The sequence below is a fragment of the Macaca fascicularis genome, chromosome 11, assembly GCF_037993035.2.
Source record: "Macaca fascicularis isolate 582-1 chromosome 11, T2T-MFA8v1.1".
Classification (NCBI taxonomy): domain Eukaryota; kingdom Metazoa; phylum Chordata; class Mammalia; order Primates; family Cercopithecidae; genus Macaca; species Macaca fascicularis.
This window is the reverse complement of record NC_088385.1, coordinates 16,377,403-16,393,985: the sequence shown is the minus strand read 5'-3', so window position 1 is coordinate 16,393,985 and position 16,583 is coordinate 16,377,403. Positions and strand designations below refer to the sequence as shown.

Genomic DNA, 16,583 nt, shown 5'->3' with positions numbered 1-16,583 from the left:
ACACCTCCCAGCCAGAGAGATATTTAGCTCAACTGGAAAGCATTCAGCACACATGATTAAAGATATTAAGAAAGCATGTGTGGAACATTCTTGCTACCTTGCCCAGTCTTGTCCCATCAACCCTATCACTTGGTGACGGGGGATAGATTGTAGTTGGTTTGTGAATTATAGCTTAGGCATGTTCCCTTGTCACTTGTTAAATTCCCACCGTTGCAGATAATAATATTTAGCATGGAAGGATTCTTTTTTTTTTTTTTTTTTTTGAGACAGAGTTTCGCTCTGTCGCCCAGGCTGGAGTGCGGTGACGCAATCTCCACTCACTGCAAGCTCCGCCTCTTGGGTTCATGCCATTCTCCTGCCTCAGCCTCCCGTGTGGCTGGGACTACAGGCACCCGCCACCACGCCCGGCTAATTTTTGTATTTTTAGTAGAGACAGGGTTTCACCGTGTTAGTCAGGATGGTCTCGATCTCCTGACCTCGTGATCCGCCCATCTTGGCCTCCCAAAGTGCTGGGATTACAGGCGTGAGCCACCGCGCCCGGCCGGAAGGATTCTTTAACATTGACTTATATTCTCATATCCTAATGATGTCTGATAACATACGATACATAAAAGTAGGTTGAAAAAGTGAATCTAGGCTAGGAAGTTTAAGAGAAGTGATACAAGGAGGAAAGGGGAGCTGGTTATGTATTGTACATAATTATTCCTGAACAAATTCAACTCTAAAATAGTAGGTAGGTCTGTTGAGAATGACTGTATCTGCAAGGCTCAGAAGCATTGGGGAAGGCATTTCCAGGCCTCTATTACATGGTGTGGCCATATAGATGAGAACACAAATTGAGTCAGTCCAATACTCACCTCATAGCTAGTATTTCTTCCAATTGCACCATTTACTGAAATACCCAGATATTGGTCCAATATTGACAGAAAATGCCTCTACAACCTAAAAGGCTCACAGGCATGAAGCTGTCCTTCTCATGTATTTGAAGGAAGATAGTCCTTGCCCTTTAAGGAAATGGTTCAGGTACAATCTAACGTAGGCCCTGGCTTCCTGAAGGCAGACAACACACTGTGGTTTGTTCCCCACCCCCTAAAATATGAAATGAATATGTGAATTAATTCGAAGTCTTTTGCTCTCTGTTTTAACCCTGAGCACTGCTTTTTTCCCTTCCCCAGAGCCATTCAGCGCTGACGTATGGGTGATGATGTTTGTGATGCTGCTCATCGTCTCAGCCGTGGCTGTCTTTGTCTTTGAGTACTTCAGCCCTGTGGGTTATAACAGGTGCCTCGCTGATGGCAGAGGTAAGGCCGGCTGGAACTGCTGCATTTCCCCAATTTTTTTCTCCTATTTTCAAATCTCTGGACTCTTCATTTGTTATCTGCATTTTCCCTAGCATATCCATTTCTGAAAAGGAACCCTGAGGTGAACATTTCTAGGTCACCATCTTGGTGTCTCTTTAGAAATACTCCAGTTAAGACGTTAGTTTGAATCTGTAGGTCTGCTTCATGCCTGGCCCCAAGCCTAGTTGCACTCCCAAGTTAAGGAGAGGAAAAACTGTTGGTAGATATGGGTATAGCATAAACATGTCATAGGAAACTATTTTGATAACCTTAGGCTGTGGGCAGTCTGTTGGAACAGATGTCGCTAGCAAGGCAGATTGTACACACATGTTAAGAACAAGAAGAAATGGAATGCCCCAGGGTATTTGCAGGTGGTTGTGGCTAGTAGAGTTCCCAGTGCCAAAGGATCACAACTGAAGTATCAGATCTCCAAAGCATATGCTCCTGGCTTAACCCCCTTGTCAGAGAGTATAAAAGTTGGGTGTTGGAAATAAAATAAATGAGAAAGACCAATTCTCACTCATAGCTGTTATTGGGTATGGTCCAATTTCCTGGGTAGGTGGACCCAGAGATGTGAGGGCTGCCCATGTGTTTGAGGCATTTATGACAGTTTTTAAAAGTTCACATGATTTCTAAAGAGGGGCATGGGATCCTTGTAAATAACTCCTCTAAAACTTCCTGAGAACCCCAGGATTAAGAAATATTCTGCCTTCTCTGAGCCTTCTCCATTTCAGAAAGTGAGCTCTATCCTAGAATTATACCTCCAAAAGGAAAGATTCTTAATCCTGGCTACACATAAGAATGATCTATGGGGGTATCTAAAAGACACGGGTGCTTGGACCTCATTTTCTGATTCACCAAGTCTAGGGTGGAGCTTAGACCACTGTATGTTTCAATATAGTGTTTCTCTATCTTGGTTGCATGTTAAAATAACCAGCCCCACACTACACCAATTTAATAAGAATCTCTGAGGATAGGGTTTCAGGCAGCAGTATTTTATAAAATCTTCCTCATGCTTCTGTTGGATCCACAGTACAAGCTGTGAAACACCAATTTACTGAAGTATTTCCAAGTGTAGACCTACCTTTTAATTTGGTTTGTGTATTCTGAGATGGGAGTTGGGGTGTCTCCACTGCATGGTACAGTCAGGGGCCTTCCACCTGTGCTTCATCCAGAAGCCATGACCTAGATCCCAGCCTGTGTGGCATCAGTAAGAAGTGGAACATCTGGGAATCACGTGAGTATATACTTAGGTCGGCAATGTCAAGAACTAAAGTCAGTGTGCATTGCCTCTCTCCCCTGAAAAAATAACAGGAGCCAAAAATCCAGACTTGCAAAGAAAGCTCAGAGTGAGGGCTTACAATTACTCATTTTACCGAAGGCTGTTTGTCTTCACAGAGGAATTCAACATGGGACCACTTTAAATATCAAGTCTCCTTGGAGCATTTTACAATTTACAAAACTTTAATTTATAAACAACTTTTTAGTTACACATCTGTTGCATGAAATAAGGTCCACACGCACAGATGTGTGTGCACAGTTAGATATCAGGTTCAACATGAGTTGTCCCTGATGATTTATTTGGCTGAGCAGATGCTATCAGGATCACAGATTACATCATAAGACCTGTGCAAATATGTTGTAAAACTGTGCAGGCAGATGTTCATTTCTGCAGTGGAGGGGCTACATGGAGATTCAGACAACAGGCAAGATTTTACCATCAGCATAGAGATTGCGATGAGGTCACAATACATATATGGGCAGAAGCCCAAGCACTGTGTGTGCAAAGGTTGGGGGAGCGGGGGAAATCAAAGTCAAAAGCAGCTTCCTTTCTGCCCTTAGATGCATGTAGCCAGGCCAGAATTCTACGACTTCCCCTTTGGCCTTCCTGATATTCTTTTACACACAAGCTTCTACGGCAGGAAACCAGCTGGGAAGTGTTGGCATTGGAGCAGGGTCAGGTTTGTCTTTGAAATATTGAGTGCTAAGTGCTAGAAGCTAAAGAAAAATCAGGAAAAAGTGCATTCCAAGCCATCTAGCATCAGTGTAAACAGACTTGAAGAGGGTTTGTGAATGGTAGAAAACAATCTTATACAATTCTTGGTGATGTTTTTGGAAGTTAAAATGCATTATTGGTAGATACAAATATAAAATTTAGGAAAAACTGACAGTTACGATTCAAGTGCGACCATAGTGACATAGGCAGCCTGTGTTATTCAGTTTTGATGTGACCTTGATAGGGTCTTGTATATGGGGCAGGTTGATGGCTCCTCCAGAGGGGAGTCATGACTGTTAATTCAAAAAAGACCATCCCACACACACCCCAGGCTTTTGGTTTTTCTTCTAAGGAACCCTCTGCAGCCCTCCTGAGAGTCCCTGGAAAAGAGAGATACACACTCTCAGATTTAAAAGCCATCTATAAAAGAGCTCGGTTTTAGTGGAAGAGTTTCCTGCTCTGAGCAGGGACTCACCCTGTGTATTTGTAGGTTTAAATAGAACCAGTCACAATGGCTTAAACTTTCGTCCTTGTCTTTTTGTCGTGCCAGAGCCTGGTGGCCCCTCTTTCACCATCGGCAAAGCTATTTGGTTGCTCTGGGGTCTGGTGTTTAACAACTCCGTACCTGTGCAGAACCCAAAGGGGACCACCTCCAAGATCATGGTGTCAGTGTGGGCCTTCTTTGCTGTCATCTTCCTGGCCAGCTACACTGCCAACTTAGCTGCCTTCATGATCCAAGAGGAATATGTGGACCAGGTTTCTGGCTTGAGCGACAAAAAGGTAAGAGACTCATTTGAAATCTCCCATCTTTCCTTCATTCCTGTTCTCAGCCATACTCAAAGTTCTCATGTACCTGCTTGTCTTCTAAATTTTTGGAATTGACTGTTCTTTCTTATGTTTCCTTGTATTGGAACATGGGAGTAGAAGTCAGTTTCCCTGCTGAAATAACATGACTTCATGTTGGCCTCCTGATTCGTGAAAAGTTATCACTAGTACACCCTAGGCTGCAAATAAGGGGGTTGGTATGTTAGCAGCTTTCTGAGTGCATGGTACCTCCTGTTGGATGTGGTTGGGTGGCCTATCTGCACAGGGGCTGCCAGTGTGGGGTGTTATTAGACAGCCGCCTCTGTGTACCCACACTGAGGAGATGGGCGCATGATGGCCTCCTTTTCTTCCCAGTGGTGTTTGGCTGTGGGCTCTCCCTTTGTTCCACGGCACACTCATGTGTTCCTGGGGCTGAGCAGGAGGGTTGTTCGCATTGTGTCTTAAAGAGAAGTAACTGCTGTTTAACTGGATGATTTGGATGATTGCCCCTGAGTGGTGTTGATGAATGAGCTGCCCCCTCCTGTGGGCCTATGCAGTTGAGAGAGAAGGGAAAGTGTCTGCTGTTTTCCATCACTGCTGGATGAGGATGTACAAAATCCATTCTCAATACATCTGACCCTCCAGTCTGCCTGAAGCATCACATTTTCCATGGGAGATCTGTCTCCTGAAACTATGTAACCAGAACTAGGGATGGGAGCCACTTCCGTGGAGTGTCCCATAAAGCTTGTGGCCAAAATAATTTTGGAGACTTGCGCTTACAACAAATTTTCTACTCTATTTCCTTAAGATTTAGAAAACGTGACATTTTTCCACTCCCACCCCCACCCCCCCAGGATGAAGCCATGAGATACAGACAGGTGTGTCTTCAGACCAAATAGTACTTTGCACATGGGTTAGATTTGCCCAACCTAAAACCCTACACACTTAAGCAAATGGTCTGAGAAGAATGAGAAGGAGGACATATTCTCTTCAGGGGCTCAGATTCTGATTTTTCCTTCTACATCTCTACTTATCAAGAACATTTAAAAGCATGTGGAGAAGATAAACAGTATCTTGAGAAAATGAATATATATATATATTTTTCTGAGTGCATGGTACCTCCTGTTGGATGTGGTTGGGTGGCCTATCTGCACAGGGCTGCCAGTGTGGGTTAGTAGAGGGCTGCTGCTGTGTACCCACACTGAGGAGATGGGCGCATGATGGCCCAAGGAATATATATATATTCCACTGTGTTTACCCCCTTTGTGTTATCTCTTTCTCTGATTTGTCTTCCTTTTTGCTTTTTATTCCTTATTTAAAAAAAAAAAATCTCTCTCTCGGACTTTTTTATTTGGAAGCTTTTATTTACTTCTCTCATCTCAAGATTTATGATACATTTATTTATATATTCATCCATTTATTAATCTGTTTTTAAACCTGTCTCTGTTTCTTCATCAACATCTTTCATCATGACCCTAACTAAAATTTGAGTTAGATACCTCCTTTCACCCCCCTTTGCAGCCACTACCATAATTACCTTTTGGTGACTATTTCTGGAACCTGGACAGTAGTTGGGCTGACAACAACCACAGGGCTCATTACTTGGATGTGGCTTAGGGTAAGGTGGACCACGCCCACCTCCTATTGTTTGGATGTCTGATCCCTTTAAATCTCATGTCGAAACTTGATCCCCAGTGTGGAAGGTGGGGCCTAATGGGCAGTGTTTGGGTCATGGGGTGGATCTCCCATGAACAGATTAGTGCCTTCCTTGGGAGGGGCGGGACTGAGTGAGTTCCTGCTTTGTTAGTTTCCATGAGAATTGCCCCAAAAGCTGATTGTTAAAAAGAGCCTGGCACCTCCCCTCCCGCTTGCTTCCTCTCTTGCCATATGATCTCTGCACATGCTGGCTCCCCTGCCCCTTCCACCATGAGTGGAAGCAGCCTGATGATGTCACCAGATGCCCAAACTTGAACTTTTCCAGATATCAGAATTGTAAGCCAACTGAACCTCTTTTTTTCTTTATAAATTACCTAGTCTCAGGTATTCCTCTATAGCAACACAAAATGCACTAAGGCACCACCCTAAAACATGGATGTTGCAGAAACTTGATGGGCCATGTCCCATGTGTAGACTTGTCAGAAGTATGGCAGACCATGTCTTCACACGCGGCTGTGGCAGAGATGTAGTAGACTGTGTACCCACACAGAGTATAGCAGGGCCATGTCACCATGATTGACATGGCAGGGCAGGGGTGTAGTGTATCATGTCCTGTGCATGGTTATAGCACTGTATGGTGAGATCATGTCACTATGCATCAATATGGCAGAGATGAGGTAGGTCACAGATCTTCCTAAGGGTCTGGGCTGTTAAGTGGAGGATCTCCATGGGTATCAAAATGTTTCCTTCCAGTGTCTCAAAAATTACTTGGTATACTGCACTTATCTTTCTCTTACCCTCATGGGCCATGCAGTAATAACTGAATGCCTTTCTGTTTGAACTGAGCATAACTGAGACACGGAGGAAGATAGTTTTCTTTTCCACGATCTTGAAATAAGTATCATATCTAGGCTTCTTAAAGCAGATAGGATATGCACGTCTGCCCTCCATACCATGTTGATTATGTTCTAAAAAGTTGGAGCCCATCAGTTTGTTTTATAGAATGAAGGCAGTTTGTGTGTGTGTGTGTGTGTGTGTGTGTGTGTGTGTGTGTGTGTGTGTGTGAGAGAGAGAGAGAGAGAGAGAGAGAGAGAGAGAGAGAGAGAGAGAAAGAGAGAGAGAGAGGGAGACTTTCAAGACCTTTGAAATAATTTCCACTGTGACACCAGCTCTGTAGTCTCATTGGCCAATTCTTGGGTTCCTGCATCTGATATCCTGGGTATCCACAATTCTTCATCTTTTTCAACTATACCTCTATCTGTGCATCTGCCTAGGAGGCTTTTTTCCCCACTTTTTCATTCATCGAACTTCTACTGAAGCTTCAAAACCTAGATTAGAGATCCCTTTATTTGTGGAGCTTTCCCTAGCTCATCTGGGAAATTAGTCATTCCATGCCCTATTACGGCAACTATTCAAATCTTTATTATAACACGTATCTTCCACATTCTGTTGCAATAATCTATAGGCCTATACCTGACCACCTATTCCTCTATCTGACCGTGAATTCCACAAAGTCAATGACCGTAAGTTGGTCATCATTAAGACAAAAAAAAAAAAAAAAAGACTGTGGGGAGAGAGGAAGAGAGGCTGTATTTACTTAAGAACCCCTGGTGAAAACAGTGGACCCAGCATCACAGGCAAAGAAAGCAATGAGTCAGCAAGTACCCCTTAACAGCTGTTTAATTTGTAAATGGTTATCTGATACATTTCAGAACTTTGCAGATGACAAAACAGTAAAGTGGAAGTACCCTACCAGAATCTGTCAACATGACTTATATAATTATAGAAAATACTTAAGTAACTAATGACTACATATCAGTGTCAGAGACAGTTACATAAATCAGAAAGAGTTTCCTGAAAGTATACTTAAAACGTTAAAATTCTTATAGTCTTACTTCAAAACACCTAAAGAAAACAAATTCATAGGACAGGGTATGGTAATGTGTGAGGGGAAGTATATTCTGTGAATTTAGGAAAAGAATAAAGACATTCAAACAATAATGTTGAGAAAAGAAATGAGGTGATTTTGAAGATTATTTTCCAATGTGATTAGATTTTCATCAAGGAAGTAACATTTAAAATGGAGAAGGGTTCCTAAACTTGTTTTGACTATTACAGGTGATATATCTTCCATATAACTCAGATCAAATGATAAATATCTTGGAGTGATAATGGAAAGATATTTGTAGCCATTCAATTTATAGCTTTTTAAAGAATTATCTTCAGCTTTTTTTGCAGAAAAAAAAAATGTACTCAGATTTCATTTATGTTAAGGTAGAAAACCAGAGTTAAATTTCCATGAAAACCTATTTTTGTGCTTCTTTATACTGGAAGGCTTCCATTTTGCGGTAGCACATTACAGTGAATTCAGAATTGTTCCACTACATGCTGTACCTAAATATGGGTGCAAGTTCTAACGTTCAGCAGCCCGACTGTACATTCCATCAGCTCCCCCAGTGGGAGGAGGGTGTAAGGGAGCTAGTGACATCTTTCTTCTCTTAACAAAGAGCCCACAATACATTCTCATATTTCTCACCCATCCAGATGGATTTCTCATTTTGCAGTCTGCCAACCATAGTATGAAGGAAAAAGAGCTTGGCCAGTGAGGGAGGGGGACGTATTTGCTGGGCACTAGGTACATTTTGTATGCTCTGTGTATGCTATTTGGATAATCTTCATACAGGTATGATTATTCTCATTTTACAAATAGGAACACCGAGACTCTGGAAAACTAGTAACTTCCCCAAAGTTATACATTATCAAGTGACAGAGCCAAAATTTGAGTTCCTGTGTATTTGGCTCTAACATCACTCTGCCAGGGTGTTTCTCTTGTAGCTAATCTCAGGGAAAGCTGTGACATAGATAAGGATTGGTATTGACACCCCTGCCCCCACTTTCTTATTTAATTCCCTATCCTTTAATGTAATGCCTTGATTCCACTTAACAGAGCACATTACCACCACCACTACTATTACTACTAATAATAATGATTATCATTGTTACTATTATTAATAATAATAATATAACTTCAATGATAACATCCCAGCTAAGATTTTTTTTCAGCTCTTACAAGCCAGGCATCATGCCAAATATATTTCATAGATTATCTTATGCAATGGTGCTATTAATATCTTTATTTGTAGATGAGGCAACTGAAGCTTGGAGAGGTTAAGTAATTTGCCCTTATGGTGTTCCTGGCTCACTATAGCCCCTGAACAGTGTGCCGCCCTGTTTAGACACTGATGCTATTTGATGCTTTTTCCAGTTATTCACTTTTCTTCCTACCTTCCCATCTACCTTATCAAAGCCTAACAAGTTAGATCCTTTCCCCCTACTAACATGTAGCTATCTAATTAATTGAGCCATAATAATTAGATAGTATTGTAACATTTGCACTTTATTTAATAAGCCTTTTAGAGATATTATTTTAAATAGAGAATAATGGTGATTTCCAGTACTTGGGCAGGCTAATGGCCCTCAAATTGACTTTAGCCTGTGCATAGAGTGACCCTTAGCTTTAAGCCACTGTTGGATGGTGGAGAACGGTGCCACCAGGAGTGAGAAGGGATAGTTATGGGGTCAGTGGGGTCTGGAGTCAGAATGAAGGAAGCCCACAGGGAGGTGAAAGCTGCTAAAGTCACAGAAGGTTGCCGTTTGACCATTGGGCTCTCAAGGGTATCTGGCTGCAAATGATTTCACACATTCCTACCATCATTGTAACACCTGCCTGAAATATATTTTGCAGCTCTTTTCCTCAAGGAATTAGAGGAGCTTTATTAACTTTCAAATGTCAAAAAGGTGCTCATCTGCTTACTGAGGGTAGCTGTCTTTGCCTGCCACACTGGAGGTACAATCAGGATGGCCACGTAACACCCAAATGAGGACCCCATGGCTTTCTAAATAATGAGTCTTCTGGGTTTCCAAGAAGTCCCATGGAGGTCTGGAAGTCACTTCATATTCTTTTGGGATATAGGAAGGGCATGACTTTTAAATCAGCATGCAGGCAAATAAATAAATATGCATTCTGGAACAAACTCAGCCTAGTGATAAGCAACTTTACTCCACAACTACCCTGAAATGTTGAGTGGTTGTGGAGCATGTGTGAGGAAATGGGGCCACGCTTTCCACTGCGACAAATTTATTTTCCTGCCCTATTAACTGGAAGCCAGCAGGAGACAGCCAACCTCAAGCCTGATCTGTCACACCCTTTTCCTGGCCCAGATCATCTCGCTCAGACCACGGAATACTGGGCTAAAAATAGCTTAATTGAGAAAGTAGCAGTCATGACCAACTAGCAAGGGAGCTAGTAATGAGGGCCTGGGTTGGACCTCTAGGTAGCTGAGCAAACTGTAAGGGTATGATTCATGCAAGGGAGTCCTCTGGGCCTGTCAGGCAACTATTCCTCTTAGAGCCACTGATCAAGAGCAGGTCTGGAAAATGTAAAACTCCCCAAATCCTGGGAGTGTCTGATGTACAGAATGCGCATGAGAGGGGGAAGGATACCTGCGTTTCGTTTTGTTCTCTTAATTGGCAGAGTCAGTCTGACTCTTTCCATGGACTGCTGTCCCAAGCAATGAGACTCCTTCATTCCTGCCAAGGTGACCTCCATCCAAATGGGTCCAGAACAGACCCCTGGGTCTTGGATAGCCCCAGGTCTGTCCATCAGGGTTGGCTACCCCCACTTCTTCTCTGGCTTTATTTAAGAATGGGTCTGCTCTGTCCCCCAGCAGGTTCCCCCAAGCCCTAATTCCTCAATCCATCTTGACTGAGACAAGAGATCCCTAACTTCAGTTCAACATCCTGTGGCCTAGTAGTGGTCACCCTCCAAGTCCTCCTGGGGGGCAGATGACCCAGAGTTGATGACTGGGTTCCTAGCAGGGCTTCACAGTTGACTTTTACTCCTTCCTCTTTTGTGGTCCCCTTCCCGTTGAAAGACCCTCTTCCCCTTGAACGACCACCTGCTTCTTGCCTTCCCATGACCTCTAACACTGTATTCCTCACCTCTAAGCTCTGCGACCTTGTTGGGGCCTGAAGTGGGTTGAATTGTATCCTCCCAAAGATATAGCCACATCCCCACCCCTAGAACCTACAAACGTTGACCTTGTTTGGGGAAAAAAAAAAAAAACTTTGCAAATGTAATTAAGTTAAAGATCTCAAGATGAGATCATCCCGGAGTATCCAGGTGGACACTAAATCCAAAGACAATTGTTCTTGTAAGGAAAAGGCAGACACAGTTTTGACCCAGAAGGGGAGAAAACACATAGATGAGAAGACCATGTGAAGATGGAAGCAGACACTGGAGTGATGCAGCCACAGGAACACATGGAGCCACCAGAAGTCGAAAGAGGCAGATATGGATTCTCCCCTAGAACCTTTGGAAGAAGCACAGCCCAGCTAACACCTTGTTTTGGAACTTCTGGCCTTCAGAACTATGTGAGAATAAGTTTCTGTTTGTGGCTATTTTTTATGGCTGCCACAGGGACCTAATACAAGGCCTTCACGACTTCTTCTGTAATCTGCACTTTGAGCTCATTGCATCCTTTAGACTTCAGTGCTTCTCCTCTTTGTCCCAATCTGCATTGTCAGTCTCCCAGCCCCATTCTTTCAAAGTGTGTATTTCTTACAGTGGGATCAGGTTCAGTTCCCCTCTCCTTTACCTAGAAGAATGGATCCAGTTTGCACTGAAGCTTTGCAGAGACATGCTTTATAGGCAGAGTCTTCTTCTTGCTGGTTAATTTCAGGGAAACAATACAAAACCTGAGTGTCAGTGTGCTCCTTTTTGCTGTGTCCTTGAGCTGGATTAATGTCAGTTTCTCACAATACATACTATACTGCTTATGTGCACACTTCCCCACTACCTTCTACTAGGCCTTTTAGTAGTGATATCCTTATCAAAGGGAATTGAGGACATGTCTCCATAAGATGTATCATTTTCACAATTCCTTTGTGCAGAAAAACACTAATGCACTCTTCTCATATTCTAGACTGTGCCATGTTGTTTAAATCACAGAACTGGAAGAAACTTTATTTGATCAACAGGCACAGGGAACTCTTTTCTCATCAAAAGCAAATAGGCCTCCTCTCTCTTCTTGTAGCCTTATCCTCCCTGTTACACAAGAATGCACGTGCACACACGCGTGTGCGCGCGCGCGCGCACACACACACACACACACACAGCCCTACCCTCCAAGACTACATAAAGGTACCAAGATAACCGGGTAAATAGTAACTTAGCACTCACAAAGCTGCACAAGGAACACACGTTTCCCATGTGCATAGAAGGTTTACTAAATGGATATCAGAAAGTTTGTCTTTCTTAGCTGGGTAAAGAATCTGGCTTTCTGTTATTCTGCTATTAGTAGACTCATCTTTTTGTGAAACACAAAAATGAAATGAAATGAAGGAAGGAGAAGGAAGCAGACAGATGGAGAGAGTATGAGGGGAAAGAGGAAGGAAGGAAGGGAGGGAGGGAGGTAGTCAGAAGCCAACACTGTCCTAGATCTGCTCTGTATTGCCCTTCTTAGAAAGGTATCCCTATGCAAGATATTAGAGGACCAGAGGCTTCCTGAAACTACAATGTTTTTAATGCAACTATGCAAACTAGCATGAGTATGAATTCACAGTTTTCTCACCTGCATTGAATTGAACTAGGCCCAAAATTAAAGCCAGAAATAGGCAACAAACAATTTTAATTAACAAAAATCAAAGTACATAGCATGGGATGTTGTCCTTTCAGATTTGGATGTTCTGGATGTGGGAGAGCCTAGTGAGCATTTCTTTTAACTGTTGGAATCATTGAATTTGTCTGTGGCTTCCCTATGGGACCTCTCCCAGTCAGGTTGACTCTCCCAGGGAGGAGCAAGTGGCTCTGAGGATTCCCACCAAATTTCAAATCTACTTACAGCCAAGTCTCTGTTTCTATAGGAGAGCTATTCTATTTAGCTAACTGTTGAAGGCAGTTGCTTTATTCCAAAGTTTATTTACATAAAAGAATAGGAGAGTTTCCCAACATTCTTTTCTGATTAAAAACAAAAAGACAATCAATGTTTTAATACGGGGAGGGCTAATCTTTTATAAGTTCACTAAATCGTGGGTTGTGGGTTGAGAATTTATTAAGAATTAATGTTTCACTTCTGAATAAATTCGAGTCCTTTGAGACAAATTAATGCCGCATGGAAATTTAGATGTGGCCAAAAGCATCAAACCTAGAATGAGTCAGGTTTTAAAAATGTCAGAATTACATTCACAATGAAAATTGTGGCCAGGGCTGCTCTGGGCTTCTGTGTTTCAGCCTTGTTGCCTCCAGCTGTAATGGTGGCAAGAGTGGAAAAGGTGTGCAGCCTGCTATATTTCTGGAACCTTTCGGCCTAACTGGGCATATGCTAGGGCTGATGGGGGTCTGAGATTCCCTGAGGCTAAGGAAGCCCAACCATTTAGTTCACTATTCCACATCGAGATTTCCTGTCCAGCATGGGTCAGAGAGAGCCATTTAAAGACCAAGTGACTGACACTCTGAAAACACTATAGTCTCGGATGTTTCCTCTCCTATTTTACTCCAGTGCCATTCAGGTGATGGCTTTGATCGAGAGCATCAGGAGCATTGGCTTCAGGCCAACATGATCCCGAGAATGGCCAGAGTGGAGAGAAGAAAATGAGCAGGGAAGCCGACTCCCTCAGTGCGGAGCAGCTTGGATTGTCAGCCGTCACTCCAGGAGGAAGTCAGGAGGAGGAGGCTCAAGGCCTCAGGTCTTCACTTTAAAAAGTACATGGCTAGTCAGTATGAGAAGTTGTTTCTGTTTGGGGTGCACAGGGAGGAGTAGCTGCCAGGGAAGCGGTGGGGTAGAATAGTGTGTTGATATCAAAATTATTTGGAGAACCCTTTCAAACCAAGTAGGACTCTGTGCAACTGGCTGGAAATAAAAGTACAGGTGCCAAAAGCTCCCACCTGTGTGGTACTACTCTGCCAAGGAGGTAGCCAGGAAATCAAAAGTAAGAAAAGGATTGTGAGAGAAAACTACTTTGGGGTGGTGGGGGGGGGGGTAGCTACTGGAGGGCTGTGAATTCTTTTTTCTGTACTTTTTACCTACTGAAGCTGCTTTGAGGGGTTCATCTAGAGAGCTTGATATCCAGCCCCTGCAGTTACAATGGAGAAGGGCTGGCATTTGACCCATACCTGAGAAGACTGAAGGTAACAGGTCTTGGTGAGAGCTGGTCCCTGGTTGGTGGGCCATACTCCCCTGAACGGCCAGATAGATCTGTTTCTCAAGACCAGATGAGGCCATATGGGAAGGAGGGAATCAGTCTGGGCCTGAGGTCGCAGGAGGTGCTTTTCAAGCCCAAGATAAGGCAACTGCAACAGAAAGAGTCAGGAGGGGTGCTGTCCAATGGAGAAGCTGGAGAGACTGATGTAAATGACCAGCTGCACTGAGGTTGGTCCAATGTTTTACCTGAGAGCGTCTCTGGGGAACCCAGAACTTGCCTGGCAAGGAAGACATCTGCCATGCCTAGGGAGTGGCAATGCCAGACCACTGCAGTGCCAGCCAAGGAAGTGCTTTCCTGCCTCTACAGCTCCTCCTTTCCCTGCCATCACCACCTTCCACCCCACCCTAGAGTGGGAGGAGAACAACTAGAATGAATGCAGGATCTGTAAGAGCTGGCATCACATTGAGTTTTAATTCTTGGCTAGATGATAGCCACTGGGATTCCTGGGGCCAAACCTGCCTATTTCTCTCTGCCTTTATTATTGAACTGTGTAATGAACATATATTATGTGCCAAGCCTACTATTAAACTCTTCACGTATGGTTCTCTTGTTACCGATGGAGGGTCTTGACCAGAAGTTGTCCAGGTCCTTGGTATTTTGAACAAAGAATTGAACAAAGCACACAAACAAAGTAACTGAGTAATGAAACACAGGAACAAAGCAGCAAAAGCAGGAATTTATGAAAGTGAGAAAGCACTCCATGGGGTGGGAGTGGGCCCGAGCAAGTGGCTCAAGGGCCTGGTTACAAAGTTTTCTGGGTTTAAAGAACCCCATTCGAGGTTCCTATTGGCTACCCCTTATCTGGATGAAGGATTTGGTCTGTGGCTAATTAAAGGCTGAGGTGAACTGGTATCCTATGCAGAAAAAGGGACGGTGCCTGCTTGGCCCACGGCCAATCCAAGGCACTCTCCCTTTTCCATCTGAGACTTGGTGGAAGGAGGAGGTTGGTAGGCAGAATAGCCTTTGATCCTTTGCTACTGGGAATGGGAGATAGGGTTTTTCCTTTCGGTTTAGCTTCAGGAAGTTTGCATTAATTGGCCTTAGGTTCCCTGCCCCCAGGCCCAGGTTTTTTCTTTTTGATCCAGCTTTGGGAAGTCAATGCAAATTGACCTTAGATTCCCTGCCCCCAGACCTTGGTGTTTTTACTTCATTCAGCAGGAGTTGGCCTTAAGTTCCTTTCCTCCAGACCCTATTCTCCTGCCTCACTACTTTTAATCTTTATGCCCACCCTTTGAGATCACCATTATTAACATCATTTTACAGATGAGGAGAGTCATCTAAGGATTAAGCAAATTCGCCTAAGTCACACAACTAGAAAATGAGGGTTCCAGGATTTGATCCAGAGAGCTGACCCCACAGCCTGCATCTGCCCCTGTGATACTGCACTACCAGAGCCCTGTGTCTTCTTTGTGTGGACACAGGAAAGCAGGACGTGCTTCTGGAGGCTTTGGCCTGAGGCAACAGAATCCAGTAAAGCCCCTGTCCTGGGGACCTTCTCTGGCCTGGCTTCTTGGATTCTCAAAGGAGAGATTATGGGGCTCTGGCCAGAGACCACTCATTATCCAGCTGTGAGTGCACAGGAACCTTGAAGAGACCTTGTTCATTCTAACCAAAAGTATTTCCAGTGAAGTTTCTTTTCTTCATTTGTGCACATACAGCCCCTTGCACCTTTAAGAACCACTTATTTAATGAGAGTTGACTGGATGAAAGAATCAAAGAGACATCAAATATTGGGTGCCATGTTTTCTCTCTGCTAGGCAGTAACCAGTGTGTTTACTTAATCCAGCTACAAAGGAAAAGATCCCACTCTCAGCAACCTTCCCTTTATGAGAAAAGTAAAAAAGGTAGAGAGGGAAGAAATGGAGTGGAGGGAAGGACACCCTACTTCATCCCTTCATCCTCATCTCAGAAGGGAACTAGCTTATAGCTTAAGGCTATAAACCACCTTGATATTAAATTTTCTAAATGCTTAATTCTGTGAAACTCCTCTACACATCTCCCAGCTTATCACTAGCACCACAGTTTTCTGAGTAAAGTATTAGCCAGCTGTGTTTCTTGCAAGAACTGATTGCCAACAGACCCTGAGACAGCTGGGACTCCACCTTTTTTGGACTGGGTACAAAAGAGATGTTGAGCTAGGTGTTATCCTGGTACTGAAGAAAGAATACTGTGATTTCTAATGATGTCTCCGAGTGGCCTCAAATACAAATTGAACAAGATGGCTAACAGCATTGTGTCATGAAGGACTCTGCAGCTGAGGACCTCTGGGGTTCAGGAACCTCTGGGAAGTGAGCCTTTTTTGTTTTGTTTTGTTTTGCTTACAGAAAAAAATAAAATGCACTTGAACACACAAGGTTATTAACTCACGTGCCTTTACATGACACACCCACCCATCCCTGCAAACACACCAGCACACACACCACATAGGGTGCAGATGTGGTTTTGACTTGGAGCACTGAGCAATTTTCTGCTTTTCTTTTTATCCTTTTAAAAGTGCACCAAATTAATTGTGGCCAATTACCTAT

The 16,583-nt window shown here is 43.5% G+C and overlaps 1 protein-coding gene across 2 annotated transcripts in view; it reads left to right on the top strand.

The window, feature by feature from the left end:
- GRIN2B (glutamate ionotropic receptor NMDA type subunit 2B) overlaps positions 1 to 16,583 on the top strand; it is a 422,075-nt gene that overhangs the window by 369,472 nt on the left and 36,020 nt on the right. For both annotated transcript variants that reach the window (XM_074006302.1, XM_015430403.4), the window contains 2 exons: positions 1,176 to 1,301; positions 3,887 to 4,116. In XM_074006302.1, the coding sequence (XP_073862403.1) occupies positions 1,176 to 1,301; positions 3,887 to 4,116 (356 nt within the window). The remainder of the gene's footprint in view (positions 1 to 1,175; positions 1,302 to 3,886; positions 4,117 to 16,583) is intronic.